At 44.7% G+C, this 18,967-nt stretch overlaps 1 protein-coding gene across 1 annotated transcript in view; it reads right to left on the reverse strand.

Annotated features, from left to right (window-relative positions):
* Positions 1-3,050: 3,050 nt before the first annotated feature.
* LOC120943559 (protein shisa-9-like) overlaps positions 3,051-18,967 on the reverse strand; it is a 675,240-nt gene continuing 659,323 nt past the window's right edge. The window contains exon 3 of the mRNA XM_040356930.1: positions 3,051-4,683. Within this exon, the coding sequence (XP_040212864.1) occupies positions 4,559-4,683 (125 nt within the window). The 3' untranslated portion in view covers positions 3,051-4,558. The remainder of the gene's footprint in view (positions 4,684-18,967) is intronic.

Genomic DNA, 18,967 nt, shown 5'->3' on the forward strand with positions numbered 1-18,967 from the left:
CTAATGGGGGATGTTTCAAAAATCCCAGAGTGCTACTTTAAAGAACTGTACTCCTTCATGGTTGAACACTGTTAACATATGTGTCAGGGCAGGTGGAGCTTCATGAAATAACTTGCACACAAGAATCCACAGATGCAGTTGTAAAATAACCATGAGGGCCTTTAAAAACGAAACTCCCCCAAAAAATCTGACCTTAGTCATGTAAAAATCTTGATCCGCTAAATAAATAGCCAGAGGTGGCTCACTAAGCTTGTGTGTACGACTTTCAACAGAGTGTGCTAGGAGAGATCACCATAGGCAATATTGGAAAATAAAGCTGCCACATTGCTATTAAATCAATAGAAACAGCTCCACCCAGTTGCCCCTTTACATAGAGAGATTATGATGGGGATGAATGCAGCCCATTAAAGTTGAGGTAGCTTGCAAGGTAGAGGCATTTTTATTGGCACTGCCTTAAACCCTAACCAAAGAACAACGGAGGACTTGGTGAGCATGTGCTCACCAAGTAAAAGTTTGTCACCAACATCCAGCCAGAGTAAAAGTGTTCACATGTGCAGGCACACTCTCCTTTCTGCAAGGGACAAAAAGGAGGTGGGAAAAAAACAAGTACAAAGAAACAATTGCCAGTGGGACTTTAACAAGGCACAACCAAAGGTATGAAAAGTATAAACAATTTTATTACCATAAATAAATATTCCAAACATTTAAAATCATTGTGTCATACATATTTACCAATATGAATGTACATACAAGAATATTATTGAGTAAACCACGTTTTGAATTAAATTTTGTCAAAAATATTTATTGATTACACAATAATAAGTACATACATTGGTTATTAAAGCAAGGATACATATAATGATGTTTACATAAAGGTTTTTTAAAAATAAATAATGCATAACATAGAATATTTAAAGAGAATTAATTAGATCTTCACTAGATAGGCGGTGAGTAGTATTGTATACATGACTACCGTGCCTTAAAGTATAATTAAACTACCGTCATATTAACTACATGAGTTGTGACCTAACAACTTAAAATTGTTGTAGTGAAGAACAATATATCTATAATAAGTGTTGCAGAATAATTCAGCTGCTTGTACGAGTGACTCTTGCAATCCTGAAAAGACACAGAGGATTTTTACCCTCAGGCAAGATCTGCACAGCAGGGGGGCTGGCTTAGTGTAAGACAATACTCTACAAGCCAGCTGGAGAAGGGGGCTGCCCGATGAAGAGTGATTGGTCCAAGGCAAGTGGGAGGAAGCTTTGAATGAGTGAGGTGTTGTAAAAGCGATTGATGGCTTCTCAGAGGTCTCCATTATCATCGATGCAAGGTTGAGTGAATAGCTCAGCTGGAGGAAGGCCTAGGCTGGAACCACATGGACTGGGCCTCATGGAAGCCTTAAGCCTGGCGTGTAGTTTGGGGCCCAGCCATGTGGGGCAAGGCCAAAGCCTTCTCTCTCTTTACCATCCAGAGCAGGCCATGTGGTTACACAGCTGTTTAGTGTTGAGTATAATTCCATCTTATTTACCAGTGTTATAGTAAGACATTTTGTTAGAGTATTATCCTTTATGTGATAGACATCTCTGTTAAAATATTGTTTATTATGCAATAGGCATCCGCTGTTAGAATAAATATAACTGTTTGACTCAAATGTGTCTGTCTTTAACTAATTTCTGGCTTTAGGCCTTGAGCACATGTTTGTTCATTCATACACTCGCAAGCGAATGGCTCATATACAGCAATACAGATTCAATAGTTATACATATATATTATAGGTTACAGTACACATATAATTAGTAGTAATTATAGCAAAGTTTAGGTACTTCAATAAGTAGGGAGAATAAAGAAAAGAGTAGCGAGAGAGAGAGAAAGTCCACAAGGGCGATCCAAGAACCAGTACGATGCGTAATGATTACCATTTCTTAGGTATATGGGGTTTGCATTGAAGCGATAAATCAGCTACTATGTGCAGAAGGACCTCATCATTGAAATCCGGAGGTAAATAGTGTTTTATCCAAGGAAGCCAAAGTTTTTTGAATTTTGGGATTTGGTCACTGTCAGTGGCTATCATTTTGGCATGTGACATTGTGGGGTTCATTCTATGAATTGTTTCTGCCAACCCCAAAGTTGGGGATTTCCATGCTTTGGCTATCATTTGTTTTGCTGCAGTTAGAAGTGGAATAAAAAGATTAAATTGAAAAAATGTTAAGCCTTCCGGTTTTGGGTTAAGTAGTGCCGTAAACGGGTCTAGTCGTATCTGTTGTCAGAACATTTTAGAGGCCATTGCAAAGATTTCTTTCCAGAAAGATCGAACACCTCCACCATACATGCAAGTGAGTGCCCAAATCTGAAAAGCCTCTAAAGCAAAGAGCTGAATGTGTAGGCGCAAATTTGGCCACTATAGCAGGTACAAGGTACCAACGCGTCAGGACCTTGTAATTTGTTTCCATCGCCATGACATTGGCCAAGGCTGATTTTATGATTGACCAAATCTTAGTCCATTCGGCATTATCTAGGGTACGCCCCAGGTCCTCCTCCCATTTCCGCACATAGGTTGGTTTGTCATAATTGGGGTCTATAAGGTGGCGCTTCCGTTGATTTCCATGTCGAATATGCAAATGAGCTAGATACGCCGATTGACGAACGTACTTGCGCCCGGCAAATTAAAATACGCTGTTTACGTAAGGCGTCCGACCGGCGTAGCTTTACCCCTCATAAAGCAGGGGTAAGTCATGTTAGGTATGGTCGTCGGAAACGTCGGAACAGCGCCGTATTTTACGTTGTTTGCGCAAGTCGTCCGTGAATGGGGATGGGCGTAGGTTACGTTCACGTCGACTAAACATTGAGCCGGCGTAAGTTAGGGAGAAAATTCAACGGGATGCATGCGTCGTTCGTTAGGTGTGTCATTTACGTGGGGTCACGATTCATTACCATACAACACGCCCCCTACCAGCCTACTTTGAATTAGGCGGGCTTACGCCGGCCCATATATGCTACGCCGCCGTAACATTCGGGCGCAAGTTCTTTCTGAATACAGTACTCGCCTCTCAAAGTTACGGTGGCATAGCGTATATGAGATACGCTACGCCGGCATATAGTTACGCCATTCTATATGAATACAGGCCCTGGATTTTTAAGAATAGATAAGAGGGGATTGTGTTCCGATTGTAATTGGTGTTTACATTTAAATTTATCCCGACATTTCTCCAGGACAGCGGGAGATGGGACCATTAGTTTAGTAAATTTGTAATCTGTTTTAATAGAGGGGGGTAATTAGCTGAAAATAAATCTGTTATAGCGGCTGTAAGGTTTACTCCTGGTAGTGATTTCTCTGCCCAAAAAAAGGGGAGTGCTATTTTTGTTGGGATTAATTCTGCTTTTGTAAGTGAAATATTAAGCACTACACATTTCTTGGGATTGATGACCAAGCCAGAGAATGTCGCAAATTTATCTAGGATAGGTAGAGGGTTAGGACCTGACACCTGTGGTGATAACATGAAGAGCAAAATATCATCCGCAAACATGCAGATTTTATGAGGATAACCTCTAATCTCAATGCCGGCAACTGTGGGATTGGTTCTAATATATTGGGCTAATGGTTCTTATACTAGGACAAATAGGAGGGGAGATAATGGGCATCCCTGTCGTGTACCTTGCTTAATGTTGAAAGAATCCGATTTATATCCAGCATATAATATGTATGCTTTTGGATTGTTATAGAGTCCCTCAATCCATTTTATAAAATGAGGACCAAAACCCCATTTTTGGAAAGAATAATACCTATAAGGCCAGGATACCATGTCAAAAGCTCTCTTTATATCGAGGGATAAAAAGCATGAGGGAATACGTCGCTTCCTGGCAATATGCGCAAGAAGCATTGCTCTGCCGACATTGTCACCCGCTTGCCTGTTTGGCATAAAGCCTACCTGGTCTCTATGTATAAGTTTATTTATGATACCATTAAGGCGTTTAGCCATCATTTTTACCAACAGCTTGATATCCAGATTCAAGAGAGAGATGGGATGGTAGTTTGTACATGAGATGTCATCGGTGTGTGGTTTTGGAATCATGCAGACAATTGCCAATAATGATTCTTGTGTAAAGGAGTGTCCAATTAATAATGTATTGAATGCCCCAGCTAACATGGGGGGAAAGGGTAAATGTTCTCTGTTTTAGATTCGATATTTGATTTATGGTCATTGATCAATTTCATTAGATGGGAAAGAAAGGAGTTGGGTTGCTTATTGGGGGCATAATACGAGAATATCATGACGGGAGTATCCATTATATGACCCATCAGTAATATGTATCTACCTTCTGGATCTGTAATGTCTTTTGCAAGAGTGGATGGAGTAGATCTATGGAACGCTATTAGAATTCCCCTTTGCAGTGAAAAATTGTGGGTATGAGGGAGACATGAATTTGGGAGTGGATTCTTTTGTGAAATGTGTTTCTTGCAAGCACACACTGTGTGCCCTTCGTGATTGTAACATGCAAAATACCTTAGTCCTTTTCTGTGGAACAATTATGCCCTGAACGTTCAGGGAGAGGATGTTCAATGGTGCCATGGCAACTGATCAAACAGAAGATACAACTTACCAAATACCTTGCATTTCTGACTGGGTGGATCGACCTGTGTGGACTTGAAAAGTTTGAAAGTAGAGAAGAATCCAATGAAGTCTGGAATAAAGAAAAAATTTATAACAAAGAAATGTAATAAATACATTTCTTGAAAAAATATAAATTAAGTTACAAAAATAGCCCGTGACAGAGGGTATAAATCTCTATCAGGGGAATAAATGCCCACGTCGGACACCCACATATTATGCTTAGGTGTGCAAGGGAGGCTAAAGAGGGCACACAGATCTTCCGCGTACAGGAGAAAAGCTCCATAAGGAAAGCATCTAAATGATGCCTGTGTAAAATTTATCATACTGTAACCAATGGACGTTTTGTTAGTTGTTCCTGTCCGGTATGAGGGCTAAACCCATACTGCGTCAATCAGCTTAAAGCGGAGGTTCACCCAAAAATCAACGTTTTGCCATTAGATCCAGCATACTGCTGACATCTGCAGTATGCTGGTTTTTTTTTTGTACTTATCGTTTTATCAGCCGTTGTTATCCGGCTCCGAGCGGGGATTCCTTCCGGGTATAGGCGTTCCTAAGCCAAGCGGAGTTGATTGACGAGCTGCTAAAGCGCGTCACGCCTTCCGAAAATACCCGAAGTGGCACTCGGGTGAATGAGGTTTCATAGATCTTCTCTTTGCGATAGTAAGCTGGGATATGTCAGCAAACAATTGATAATTATGGCCTTGGAAGGTTAGATCTTTTTTCTCCCTTGCTGCAACCATTAGTTGTTTCTTTGTTCTGTAATAATGTAGTTTTGTGATTATATCACATGGAGGGCCATCTACTGAGGTAGTGTGCAAGGAGATGACAGGTAGGGATGAGCCGAACACCCCCCATTCGGTTCGCACCAGAACCTGCTAACAGACCAAAAGTTTGTGTGAATTTTAGAACCCCCTTAAAGTCTATGGGACTCGAACGTTTAAATTCTAAAGTGGTCATTTTAAAGGCTAATATGCAAGTTAATGTCAAGTTATTGCCCTAAAAAGTGTTTCGGGACCCGGTTCCTGCCCCAGGGGACATGTATCAATGCAAAAAAAAAGTTTTAAAAACTGACGTTTTTTCAGGAGCAGTGATTTTAATAATGCTTAAAGTGAAACAATAAAAGTGAAATATTCCTTTAAATTTCGTACCTAAGGGGGAGAGGGGGTGTATAGTATGCCTGTGAAGTAGCGCTTGTTTCCCGTGCTTACAACTGTCCCTACACAAAGTGTCATTTAAAACCAAAAATATTTCACTTTTATTGTTTCACTTTAAGCATTATTAAAATCACTGCTCCAGGGGCGTGGCTTGGCTAGGGATGTAGACAGACGCACGTCCTGTGAGCTCCGCCGAAACTCCGTCCATTTATCCTGTTAGCGAGTCCCCTGTGACTCGCCATCGATCCTGCCTGATACCTCAGCACCCCCGGTAGCACCGAGCACCCTTGGAGGCTTCCATCCCGGGTCCGGAGCGATGTCCCGACGGAATCCTGCAGGCCGCACGGCCCCGGCCCACGTGAGCCAAGATGGCGGCGCCGCACAGTCAGCGAAGGAGAAGTACAGGGCGGCGGCCCAGAAGCTGTTCTCCCCGATCAATACCTCTGATCTGCTCGAGGTCCCTGGGGAACCAGAGGACAACCGCAGCGGCTCCCAGTCAGATGCCGATGACACAGTGCCCTTGGAGGATCCATCTGCGCCAGTGCTGCCATGGAACGCAGTGAGTATCTCACCGGGGTCCCACGTGCAGGGATCGGTTGAGGCCTCAGGCTCGGACGGGCCTGAGCCCACGCTAAGGGACATTTTTGCCGCCATCACGGCCTGCAACGCCTCGGTGTCGCACCTAGCTGCGGAGCTTAAAGGGGTAAAGGCTGAAATGTCTTTTATGCGGCAAGACATGCAGAAATTGCGGGATCGCACCACTGATGTTGAGGGCCGTGTTTTAGAGGACGACCTGGCTCCCATGCAGCGAGAGGCCCATGCTCAACAATTGATGGTCGCCAAACATGCGGCAAAAATTGATGAACTTGAGAACAGAATGCGCCGCAATAATGTGAGAGCCATTGGGATCCCTGAGAGGATGGAAGGGAAAAACCCGGTTGCGTTCATAGAGCAATGGTTACTAGAAAAATTTGGCAAAGAATCCTTCTCTAATATGTTCGCAGTGGAGCGTGCACATCGTGTCCCTTTAAGACCTCTACCCCCTGGGAATCCCCCCCGGGCGTTCCTGTTTAAACTGTTACACTATAGGGACCGGGATGCCATTCTGTCTAAGGCGCGTACTTTGGGAGATGTGTTAGTGATAGACAACTCCAGGATCTCCCTATTCCCAGACTTTTCGGCAGAGGTGCAGAAACAGCGCGCCCAATTTAATGATGTTAAGAAGCGGTTGCGCTTCCTGGAATTGCAATATGCCATGCTATACCCTGCCCGGCTGCGAGTAGTGGCCAGGAATGAAGTGCATTTTTTTGAGAAACCCGCCCAGGCTATGCAGTGGATGGATAGGGAGGAAAGGTCTTTGAGGGAAGAGCAGGGAAGAAGACGCAGGAATGAGTGACGGCTGCCTGTCTGATGGATGCTTGTCGACCAGACTGTATGCTGGAGGGTCGCCAACGATGTTTCATTTCACTATTCTACCAAGGCGGAGGACTGTTTCCACGGGAAGTGTTTACACTGTCTGGATAAGTACTACTCCACCCCGATAAAAGGCCTGCTAATTGCGGAGGCCTTTATGCTGGCTAGTGAACTTAGCCCCCTAGAAATGGGTCCCTTGTGGACACTATGGTTCTTTATTTGTTTTTTGCCTTTTTTTCTATATTTGAAGTTTTTTGAGGTTAACATTCGTCCACTTGGACGACGTCTCCGCAATCTGCCTAACTTTTGCCTCCGCAGGTTAAGCCTAAGGTGCCTGGACTTGGTCATCAGGACGATGTTTTTCTGTCTGCTGCACTTACCACAATCATTGACATGTTCTCGCATACTATCATTATTATTATTTTTTGCCCCAATTTATGATTTTTTTGCACTAGTTTTTACCCAGGAAGAAAGATCCTTGCTACTCATGGGGCTGCTAGGATTGCTTTGTTTGGTATGCATGCCTAATGTACCTGTTACAGCTACTCATGAGTATAAGAAATGGCTACGCAGTGTATACTAACTAGTTGGAATGTAAGAGGTCTGGGAGATAAAGTGAAGCGTTTGGCGGTGGGTCATGTGCTTAGGCGTTTGAGTTCCTCTGTGGTGTGCTTACAGGAGACCCATATGCTCCGGGATCAGGAATCACTGTTTTCCCCTAGACTATATGGGTATCAGTATCACTCTACCTTCTCGTCATACGCCAGAGGGGTTAGTACGCTTATTGGTGTGAATGTCCCGTTTGCCCTCACCTCCTCCCTTATAGACCCTGGGGGTCGCTTTGTTTTTTTGCTTTGCACGCTGCACGGTAGGCAGTGTATAATTGCTAACATGTATATACCACCCCCTTTCTCAGTAGAGGTCATTAAGACCCTGGCTACCTTTCTGTCACGACACCCTGGTATCCCTGCTCTTGTAGTGGGGGACTTCAATAATTTTTTATGTGCCAGTCTCGACAAGTTTTCTCCGGGGGCGGTGGTGACTACCCCGAGAGGGGTCCAGACGCCTTTTGCTCGGCTCCTGCAGGAGCTGGGGTTGAGGGATGTCTGGAGGTTAGCCCACCCACTGGAGAAATGTTACTCATGCCACTCGGCCTCGCATAGGGGTCTATCCAGGATTGATCTGGGCTTGGGTAACAGTGAAATGCTTCCCTTGGTCTCGTCCGCAAGGTACGAGGCTAGGACCGTGTCCGACCATTCACCTCTATGTATAGAGTTACTTGTATCTAACAGTACTAAGCGTACCTGCTGGAGGCTTAATCCATTTTGGATGTCGCTGTTTCCAACCCCAGATCCCATTCGCACTGAACTTGTGAACTTTATTAGAATTAACAGACACTCCACGGGGCTTGGTGTCCTGTGGGACGCCCTAAAAGCCTTCATGAGGGGTCAGTTTATTAGATCCATTAATACCATTAAAAGTGGGACAAGGTCCTGGGAACAATTTGTCCTTCGGGAAGCTGAGAGGGCTGAGTCAGCCTATGTGGACTCCCCCTCTGAGAATACCGAACGAGCGTGGAATGAGGCTCAGAATATGGTTAACAATGCCTTGGGGATAGTGGTGTCATCCCATGAAGATGTCCTGTCCACATTTAAAGATTTCTATGCTGATGTGTATTCTTCTAAGGTCTCGCCCACGTCGGAGGAAATCTCCTCCTTTTTGGACCAATGTCATCTCCCGCGTTTGTCGGCCGGGGAAGTGACGCAGTTGAATGCGCCGCTCACGGCCGATGAGTTGCTAGAAGCTTTGGCGCTCTCCTCTCCCGGTAAGTCTCCGGGCTCGGATGGCTTGCCGGCGGAGGTTTATGGGCGATACTCAGATGGACTGATACCCCTGTTGAAAGAGGTCTTCGTAGATGCATTTGAGCGAGGCTCCCTGCCTCAATCTATGAACGAGGCCATAATAGTACTGCTACTGAAGCCGGGTAAAGACGCCCAGTGGGCAGATTCTTATAGACCTATATCATTGTTGACGACTGACGTTAAACTATTGGCCAGAGTGATGGCCACAAGGCTAGCGAAAGTTATAAATAAACTCATACACACGGATCAGTCGGGTTTCATCCCCTCCCGATCTACGGCTAGTAATATTAGGCGCCTTTTCCTGAACTTACAGATACCTGCTGACAATGAAGGACAGAGAGCGATCCTGTCATTAGACGCTGCCAAAGCTTTTGACAGCGTCGAATGGCCCTATCTGTGGGAGGTTTTGGATCGCTTTGGGTTAGGCAAGAATTTTATCAAATGGGTGCGCCTGCTATACGCTGCCCCCACGGCCAGGCTACGGGTGAATGGGGACCTCACGGACCCCTTCCCTTTGTATAGAGGCACGAGGCAGGGGTGCCCTTTGTCGCCCCTGCTTTTTGCACTGGCCCTGGAACCGCTGGCGGCGTTGGTACGGTCCTCCCCTTCGATAGCTGGATTCCAGAGAGGCGAACACATAGAGAAAATCTCACTCTATGCGGATGATACCCTATTGTATCTGGGAGACGTAGGCACTTCCCTCACAGCGGCTCTGGAGTTGATCCAACACTTTGGCTCCTTGTCGGGGTTCTCGATTAACTGGAGCAAGTCCGTTCTTTTGCCCGTGGATGGCCCGATCGGATTGCTGCCGGTGGTTGCAGGATCCCTACAAGTGGTGGAATCCTTTAAGTATTTGGGGGTTCAGATTTCAGTAAACTCACAGAAATATTTAGAAGAAAATTTACTACCCCTTTTTAAGCGTTTGCAGTCGACTTGCAATACCTGGTGTAAACTCCCGCTGTCCGTGATAGGACGAATCAATTTAATTAAAATGGTGTGGGGCCCCCAGCTTCTATACATTATGCATAACTCCCCTCAGTGGATACCCCTGTCGGTGGTTTACCCGGATTGATTCCTTGTTTAGATCATTAATCTGGAAAAAGAAAGTCGCCCGTATCCGTTTGTCTACACTGCAATACGGCAAAGACCAAGGGGGTGCGGCTGTACCCAATCCCAAATTTTACTTCTTAGCTTCCCAAATGCAGCACCTATGTGGTATGGGGCGGATTAATAGCAGGGACTCTATTGACACGTTGTTGCGGGGTGGGTCCGGGAATGCGTCGGTTCTGGCTTGTCTGGAGGCGGGGTTCCCACACCTTCCACGAGCAGCACCCACGGTTGTCCTCCTTGGAAAATTGTGGTCCATGGTTAAGAAGACTGTGGGCGTTTCGGGATTTCTTGCGGACACCCCTTTGTGGGATAATCTAAATCTGACAGAAGTGTCCAGTCTTGAGGGCTTTATATCCTGGAAATTAGCAGGGATCCAGAACATTGCTCAAATCTACCATAATGACACACTTAAGTCATTTCAAGACCTACAAAATGAGTTTGATTTACCTAGACATCAATTCTACAGATACTTACAGCTCAGGCATGCTTTACAGGCCCAGGGTCGGACATCTGTTTTGCGACTATCCAGTCACAGGTTGATAACAGATGTCTTTCATGGAAAAGACAAAAAGGGCATGATATCTCATGTGTATTCCTCCCTTTTGTCATCCATTCAAAATCCAGAGACCCTACCATGTAGGAGAGGCTGGGCGGAGGACCTGGGGGACATTGACGGTGAGACATGGGAATCCTGCTTACAAGCGGGGCCTTTGACCTCAGTTTCACAATCGCATAGATTGTCTCACCTGTTTCTGTTACACAGGGTTTACCGCACACCCATTCAGCTGTTCCGATGGGGCAGGAGGGACTCTTCTCTGTGTCCCAAACTATGCGGGGAGGAGGGATCGCTTATTCACCTAATGTGGTGCTGTCCCAAGCTGCATCGGTTCTGGAGGAGTGTCACGGAGGTGGTCTCCTCGGTGTTCCAGGTTAGGGTCCCGCTGGACCCAATGATATGCATATTGGGTGCGGTGGATGAGGAGGTGTACCCTCCTCCAGTTAATATCGCAGTGATCAGACTCCTATATTTAGCAAGGAAACAGATAGCTAGATTCTGGTTGTCCCCACATGTCCCGACCAAAAAACAGTGGATAGACCAAGTGAACCTCATTATTGTGAGGGAACATTATACATATCAGCACAGAAATGCGTCCAAGAAATTCAATTCCATTTGGCAGCCCTGGCTGGAGACGCCTGGATTGGCACCTCCGAGACTGATTATGACTCGGTTGTTGCAGATGTAGGTGACATTCTCCCCCCGGGAATAGAATCTGAGTGTCTATAGCAGTGTCTGTGATAAGGAACATTATAATGGGAATACAAGAGAACACACACCAAGGACAGGCAGTTGTTACAATTATTTGGGCGGATTGCGGAACGCGGAATTCTGGGCATGGCCCGTTGGCCAAGTGTTTGGTTGTGTGGGAGGGTGAGGCGGTTCTCGCCTTCTCGACACTGTGTTAATTGTGCTATTGACAACAATGCTATTTTTTCAGGTGCTACGGTTCTGGCAAATGTATGGTACTAATACCTGTGTGATGATGCTTTGTACAATGCTCTGAATGCTGATCTATATTCATGTACCTGACTTCATGTCTTATATTTTTTGGCACAATAAAATATTTTTCTGATTTAAAAAAAAAAAAAAAATCACTGCTCCAGAAAAAACTGCAGTTTTTAGCACATTAGATTTCTCCCATAGACTTTTACAGGGTATTCTGCGACTTTTCGAATTTGCCGCAAACACACCAAATTGTTCGCTGTTCGCCAAACGGGCGAACAGGCAATGTTTGAGTCGAACATAAGTTCGACTCTAACTCGAAGCTCATCCCTAATGACAGGTGCCATTCTAGCTGCAGTGTGCACCTGAGTGTCCCTTGTGAGGGGGTTCTTTGTTTTGCCACGGCCGCCTCCAAGAACCATTATTCTTGGTCCAAATTGTGCCAGCTAGTTCCCATGTACATAGTCTTCCCCTCTGGTACCTTTCTGTAGCTTTGTCATCGTTAGAATTGCTCTAGCTATGCATGTCTGCTCTTCTAGACTCCGCCCAGTGTCCTCAGAATTAAATTTTCAATGAGGTGGGTAATCTGTACTGATTCTCTATGTGTTTCGTGAGATAAGGACTCGCTTCCTCAGGAGAAGTACAGATAAATATCTAAAAGGTAAAAACAATGTAATTGGGGGGAGTAAGAAGGAGGGGAGGATATGAAAGGAGAAGAGGGATGGGGTTGGGGAAAGGAAGGGAAAAGGGGAGTGAAAGCAAGAGGATGGGGAGAGGAGACAGAGGAGAGGAATGGAGGAGATGAAGGGAATGGGCAGGGGGAAGGCCCAACACAGCACTAATATATAATTATAGAGAGACCAAACTTGCTAATCAATTTGAGAAACTTCACACATGTAAAATTGTTGAACAAGGTATAACAGGTAAACAGGTCTTTTATGTATGGATCAATACATCGCCCGGGCAGGATCACCCACTGGTTCACAAGGTTCTAACCGGAAATTGTGGAGGAGAGGAAGACCCCATACTACAGTGCAACCTCCTGAGATGACACAGGAGGTCACTATGGAGGGTCAGCACAGGCGCTGAAACTAAAAAGACCCCTAATTACAACCAAAAAGGGAGACACCTGAAAAACACATAACCTCAAACATTCAGTGCCATGCAAATGATGCCAAAACATTGGGAAAACAAAGTGCCAAATGTAAAAGAAAAGAAGGGAGTGTATGGAACAACCACATACGTTATCTCACAAAAGTGAGTACACCCCCCACATTTTTGTAAATATTTTATTATATCTTTTCATGTGACAACACTGAAGAAATTACACTTTGCTACAATGTAAAGTAGTGAGTGTACAACTTATATAACAGTGTAAATTTGCTGTCCCCTCAAAATAACTCAACACTAATTGAAAATGTCCAAATTGTGCCCAAAGTGTCAATAATTTTGTGTGGCCATCATTATTTTCCAGCACTGCCTTAACCCTCTTGGGCTTGTAGTTCACCAAAGCTTCACAGGTTGCCACTGGAGTCCTCTTCCACTCCTCCATGACAACATCACAAAGCTGGTGGATGTTAGAGATATTGTTCTCTTTCACTCTTTGAGGATCCCCCACAGATGCTCAATAGGGTTTCGGTCTGGAGACATGCTTGGCCAGTCCATCACCTTTAGCCTCAGCTTCTTAAGCAAGGCAGTGATCATCTTGGAGGTGTGTTTGGGGTCCTTATGTTGAAATACTGCCCTGCGGCCCAGTCGCCAAAGGGAGGGGATCATGCTCTGCTTCGGTATGTCACAGTACATGTTGGCATTCATGGTACCCTCAATGAACTTTAGCTCCCCAGTTCCGGCAGCACTCATGCAACACCAGACCATGACACTCCCACCACCATGCTCGACTGTAGACAAGACACACTTGTCTTTGTACTCCTCACCTGGTTGCCGCCACACACGCTTAACACCATCTGAACAAAATCTGTTTATCTTGGTCTCATCGGACCACAGGACATGGTTCCAGTAATCCATGTCCTTAGTCTGCTTGGCTTCAGGCTTTCTTGTGCATCATCTTTAGAAGAGGCTTACTGCTGAGACGACAGTCATGCAGACCAATTTGATGCTGTGTGCGGCGTATAGTCTGAGCACTGACAGGCTTACCCTCCACCCCTTCAACCTCTGCAGCAATGCTGGCAGCACTCATATGTTTATTTTCCAAAGACAACCTCTGGCTATGACGCTGAGCACGTGCACTCAACTTCATTGGTCGACCATGGCAAGGCCTGTTCTGAGTGCAACCTGTCCTGTTAAACTGCTGTATGGTCTTGGCCACCATGCTGCAGCTCAGTTTCACGGACTTGACAATCATCTTAAAGCCTATGCCATCTTTATATAGAGCAACAAATTTTTTTTAAGATTCTCAGCGAATTATTTGCCATGAGGTGCCATGTTGAACTTCCAGTGACCAGTATGAGAGAGTGAGAGCTATAACACCGAATTTAACACACCGTCACATGATACCGGATACCAGAGACCTGTTCTGCCATCATACAAGTCCTACAGAAGGACTATATTAAGGTAAGTTTTCTCCTTTAACATCACATTCTATGTATTTAATGTATGCTAATGTATTGTATTTCTTGCATCATTCCCTAATTACCATGATTGTAATATGTCCCCTTTGTCCCTGTGTATGCTGTAAGCTTTTAATGCTCCTTTTTTGGCCTACATGCATATTTCCCTTCATGCTATTCTGGGCCCATACACACCTAGCCTAGTCACTTAACAATGTATTTTGTCAGCTCCATTGTAGTGCTTAACCCCCCCCCCCCCCAAATGTCTTCAAATGTTTTTGTTCTCATTAAATTCCGGCAGAGTGGCAGAGGTTTAATTTTGTGGGCCCAAACTCATCTAAAACCCTCCTCCCCCTAATTTTTTTTTACAATGGGCCATCAGAGAGCATTAGGAATCTGATAGGTGGGCCTTATATTTTTGTCTTTAAATACTCCTTTAAATAATTGTTAAACTGATGTTGGCCAAGAATATTTTTTGTATAATCTGCTTGCAATGTTATGTGCATAAGTACCATTTTTTTTCTGGTTTGACTCCACAGTTTCCATCAACACCACAGGAATGGCAGACTGTGGCTTCCCAATTTGCCAAGAGGTGGAACTTCCCCAACTGCGGTGGGGCTATTGCCCTTTCCTATACATCTTTAGCTTGGGGCTCTCTCTGGTACCCTTCTTTAGGAGGTGTGGGGTTCCTGGTGTCCTCTATTGAGAGGTGTCCTCCAAGTCTTTGCTCTCCTATGAAAATGAAACAAAAGTACTTAGCACACAGATATTTGAGGCCAGAAATAGGAATATGAAACATTGCTTGGAAGTGGGGTACAATTGTCTGTTTTGGCAGAGTTCCAAGATGAAGACATGATTTTTTCACGTACCAAATCTGGAAAACTGACCTTTTTGTGACAATTTGCAAATATGGAGACACCCCAAGTATCCACTGGAGCACCTGTGTGGGACACCCTAAAAAGGTTGTTCTGGTGGCCCACACTAGTGCTCCAGAGTCCAGATGTGTAAACAGCTGCTGAGTGACCTCTCCTTTACACTGATTCAAGTTTGCATTTCATTCTAGTTAAAACACATCTAGACAATGTTCAAAACATTTTTAAATGCAAATTGGCATGAACAAATGGCTTTTAGCTGTATCTGCCCAAAACATTGTATTTTGTGGGCAAACAATGTTTACTGCGACCGATTACTTTGGCCACTAACCTGAAAGTTGCCATTTTAAAATGTCCAACTATAAAAAAAAACATACATGGAGCAACATGCAAGGAATAATAATAACACAGGACAAATACATACTTTTTTGAAGGGCTTTCTTGATCCTCCTGTACTGGTCATGCTCCCTCAGTTTAAGGTCTGACCAGCGTTTCCTCAGCTGCTCCTTGGATCATCGTACCCCGAAATTTCGGTGCAACTTTAGTCATGATCTTGGCCTTTTTTACATTATAGTTCTAGTACGGCTTCCCATAATAGTCTGTCCTCCTTGAGATGTCCACCATCTCCATCTCCACCATCTCTGCAAAGGGCATATTTGAGGCCTTATATCTCCTGGATCGGGACAATTTTGGCTCCAGGCTTTCCTCATCGTTAGTGGAATTATCAGCCACCTGCTGTGTCTCCGCCATGTCGTCTCCCACTGCGTGCCAAAAGCGAAGGGGCAGGGAATATACTAGAAAGAATGTCAGGGGCGGGCGACGCAGGCGGTGTTTCACGCATGCGCAGTGTATATAAAGCTAACACGCATGTGTTGTACCTACAATCTGTGTGCGGAGGAAGGAGGAATGGAAGTTACGAGCGTCCAACTGAAGGTAAAATTAAAATTTGGGGCATCAGTGACTATACTGCTTCAAGATTGAGGCCTATATTGGGATAAGATTATGAAATTTAGGCTGACCTAGTGTTTTTGTCTTGTGTTTCATCTTGCAGAAAAAATGCAACACTTTAAGGAGCCTGAATTGCTGTCCGCTTTCATTGACAGGTACAGGGAGATGAGGAATTTGTGGGAACTGAAGCATGAATTATATCATAATCGAGTAGTAATGAGGGCAACGATGGGGAAATTGCTAAAATTTGTCCAGACATGGATCAGTGAGGCAGACATGGAGATATTGGTGAATAAAATTGCTAACTTGAGGAACATTTATAAGAAGGAGCACAATAAAATCCTGAAATCCCATAAATCAGGAGTAGCAGCATCAAAAGTGTATGTCCCCAGGCTGTGGTAATTCAACAGACTGCGCTTTCTAAACGACCAGCTTGAAGCCAGGGAATCTCTTTCTAGCCTTCCCTCCACCCTTCCCTCCACCCTTCCCTCCACCCCAGCAGAGGGTGACGAGGAGCAACCTGGCCATGACATCCTCGAAGAAGCAGATCTGAACATCTGGAGCCAGGTATAGTATTTTTATACATATTTATTGTCCTATAATTATTGTTGGGAACTAGATGTTATTATTGACAAATTAATGGTGAGTCACATGGAGGAGGCATCACCGAGACTCATTAGGGAGGCAACTGAGGTCCTCAGAGCCCCCCCCCTCCCAATGCTGAAGAGGCCTATGGCTGCTATGTGGCCACTAGATTACAGAAAGTGGAGGAGGGCCAATGCATCCTCTGTGAGGGGGTTATTTCTCAGGCCCTTCAGAAGGCGGTGAGGGGCCAGATGATTGAGGCCAGCCATGTATGTGAGGTCGCCCATCCTTCTCCTCCTCCTGCCACAAGTCCACCACCAGAGCCACAGCCTGCAAAGAAGCGTGCAGTGAGGCATGGAGGGAACACTGCAGGGAAGTGTGGAGGGAACGCTGCAGGGAAGCGTCGAGGGAACGCTGCAGGGAAGCGTAGAGGGAACGCTGCAGGGAAGCGTAGAGGGAACGCTGCAGGGAAGCGTAGAGGGAACGCTGCAGAGAAGTCTTCAGTCTGGTCTGACAGAAGACGCAGTCTGTGGTAGTACCACAGACTGGGGACATATATGTTATATGCTGCTGTTCCTGATTTCTTGGATTTCCGGACCAGATTGTGCTCCCTATTATATGGACTCCCCAAGATAGCAATTTTATTTTCCACACATTAAATGTCTGCCTTGGGGTCCAAAGGCTTCACAAATTCTACCAGTTTCTGCATTGTTGCCTTTTCTCTTTATTTTGTTACCCAGAATAAATGGATATTTTATTAATTTGTTTGTGAGGTACATTCAAAAATACAATATCAAATTAACAAGGGACACCATCCTCCTTGAGGTAAAAAAAATCCAAAATAATAATGTTATTGTGGTAACTGGACCAAAAAAAAAAAATGGAGATCACGAGAAAATATTAAAACCCAAAAAAAAAATATAAAAAAAATAGGAGATCTTGATTGAAATCAAATAAAAAAATTATTGACTAACAAATAAAACCATTATTATGGAGATCTAGCTTTAGTATCAAATACGAATATTCATGAGATCACAAGAAACAATAAAGAAATAAGTTAGTCAGAAAATATCAGCAGCAAAACAACTTCATTATTCTAGCATTAGAAAGAAGAAAAGAATGCGCTGCTTAACTGCTTGCCGCAAAAAATAAAAACCGCAGAGGGGATCAAATACCACCAAAAGAAAGCTCTATTTGTGGGAAAAAAAGGATGCCAATTATGTATGGGAGCCACGTCGCACGACCGCGCAATTGTCAGTTAAAGTGACGCAGTGCCGAATCGCAAAAAGTGCTCTGATCTTTGACCAGCAATATTGTCCGGGGGTTAAGAGGTTAAACAATGCAATAATTTGCAGCATGACCAATGTGATATCTCCATTACGAACGCTAGTTTTACCAGAACGAGCGCTTTCGTCTTGTACTTGATTCTGAGCATGCGTGTTTTTTTCTACGTCGGAGTCCCATACAGACGAACGGAATTTCAGATAGAAATGTTTTCAGTCGAAAAAAAATATATATATATTATCTTCCTAAGTCCGTCGGAATTTCCAATGGAAAAAGTCCGATGGGGCATACACACGATCGGAATATCTAATGAAAAAATTTTGTCTGACTTTTTTCATCAGAAATTCCGATCGTGTGTACAAGGCATAACTGTCTAAAAATTATAAGAATTTCTGTGGCTATCAATGGACATAAAAAAGGACTTATGATTATACATGAATATACTAAAACAGCTCTCAAAATTTCCATTGCTTGCATTTGGCGAGTGGCAAAAACTTGAGGGTGCTGCCTAGAAGTAGGGGGGTGGGGTGAATGGGAGCCAGTCTCCTCCATTGGCCAGAAAGAGAGAGGAGAGGAAGAGAATAGCCGAGTGGGGATCTCCCGCTGTAACACAGCATGGATTTGAATTGCCAGGTGGCCACAGTCAAACAAAGTCCTGCCTTCTGGAACAGCTCCTATGACAGACAGTACACTGGTAAAATGCCGGGACGTGTGACAGGAGGCGGGACTTCACTTGACTGCGGTCGTCGTGCAATTCCCTGATGTGTCACAGGGGGAGATCCCTGCTCTGTGTGATCTAGCCAGCTCTCCTTTATCTGATCCCCATACACCGATGGGCACTGGTGAGACTGCATTGATGGGCACTGGTGAGACTGAATTGATGGGCACTGGTGAGGCTGCATTGATGTGCACTGGTGAGGCTGCACTGATGAGGCTGAACTGATGGGCACTGGTGAAGCTGCATTAATAGGCACTTATCAGGTTGCATTACTGGGCACTGGTGAGGCTGTATTGATGGGCACTGATCAGGCTGCACTGATGAGCACTTGTGAGACTGC

The sequence above is a fragment of the Rana temporaria genome, chromosome 6 (genome assembly GCF_905171775.1).
Source record: "Rana temporaria chromosome 6, aRanTem1.1, whole genome shotgun sequence".
NCBI lineage: Eukaryota > Metazoa > Chordata > Amphibia > Anura > Ranidae > Rana > Rana temporaria.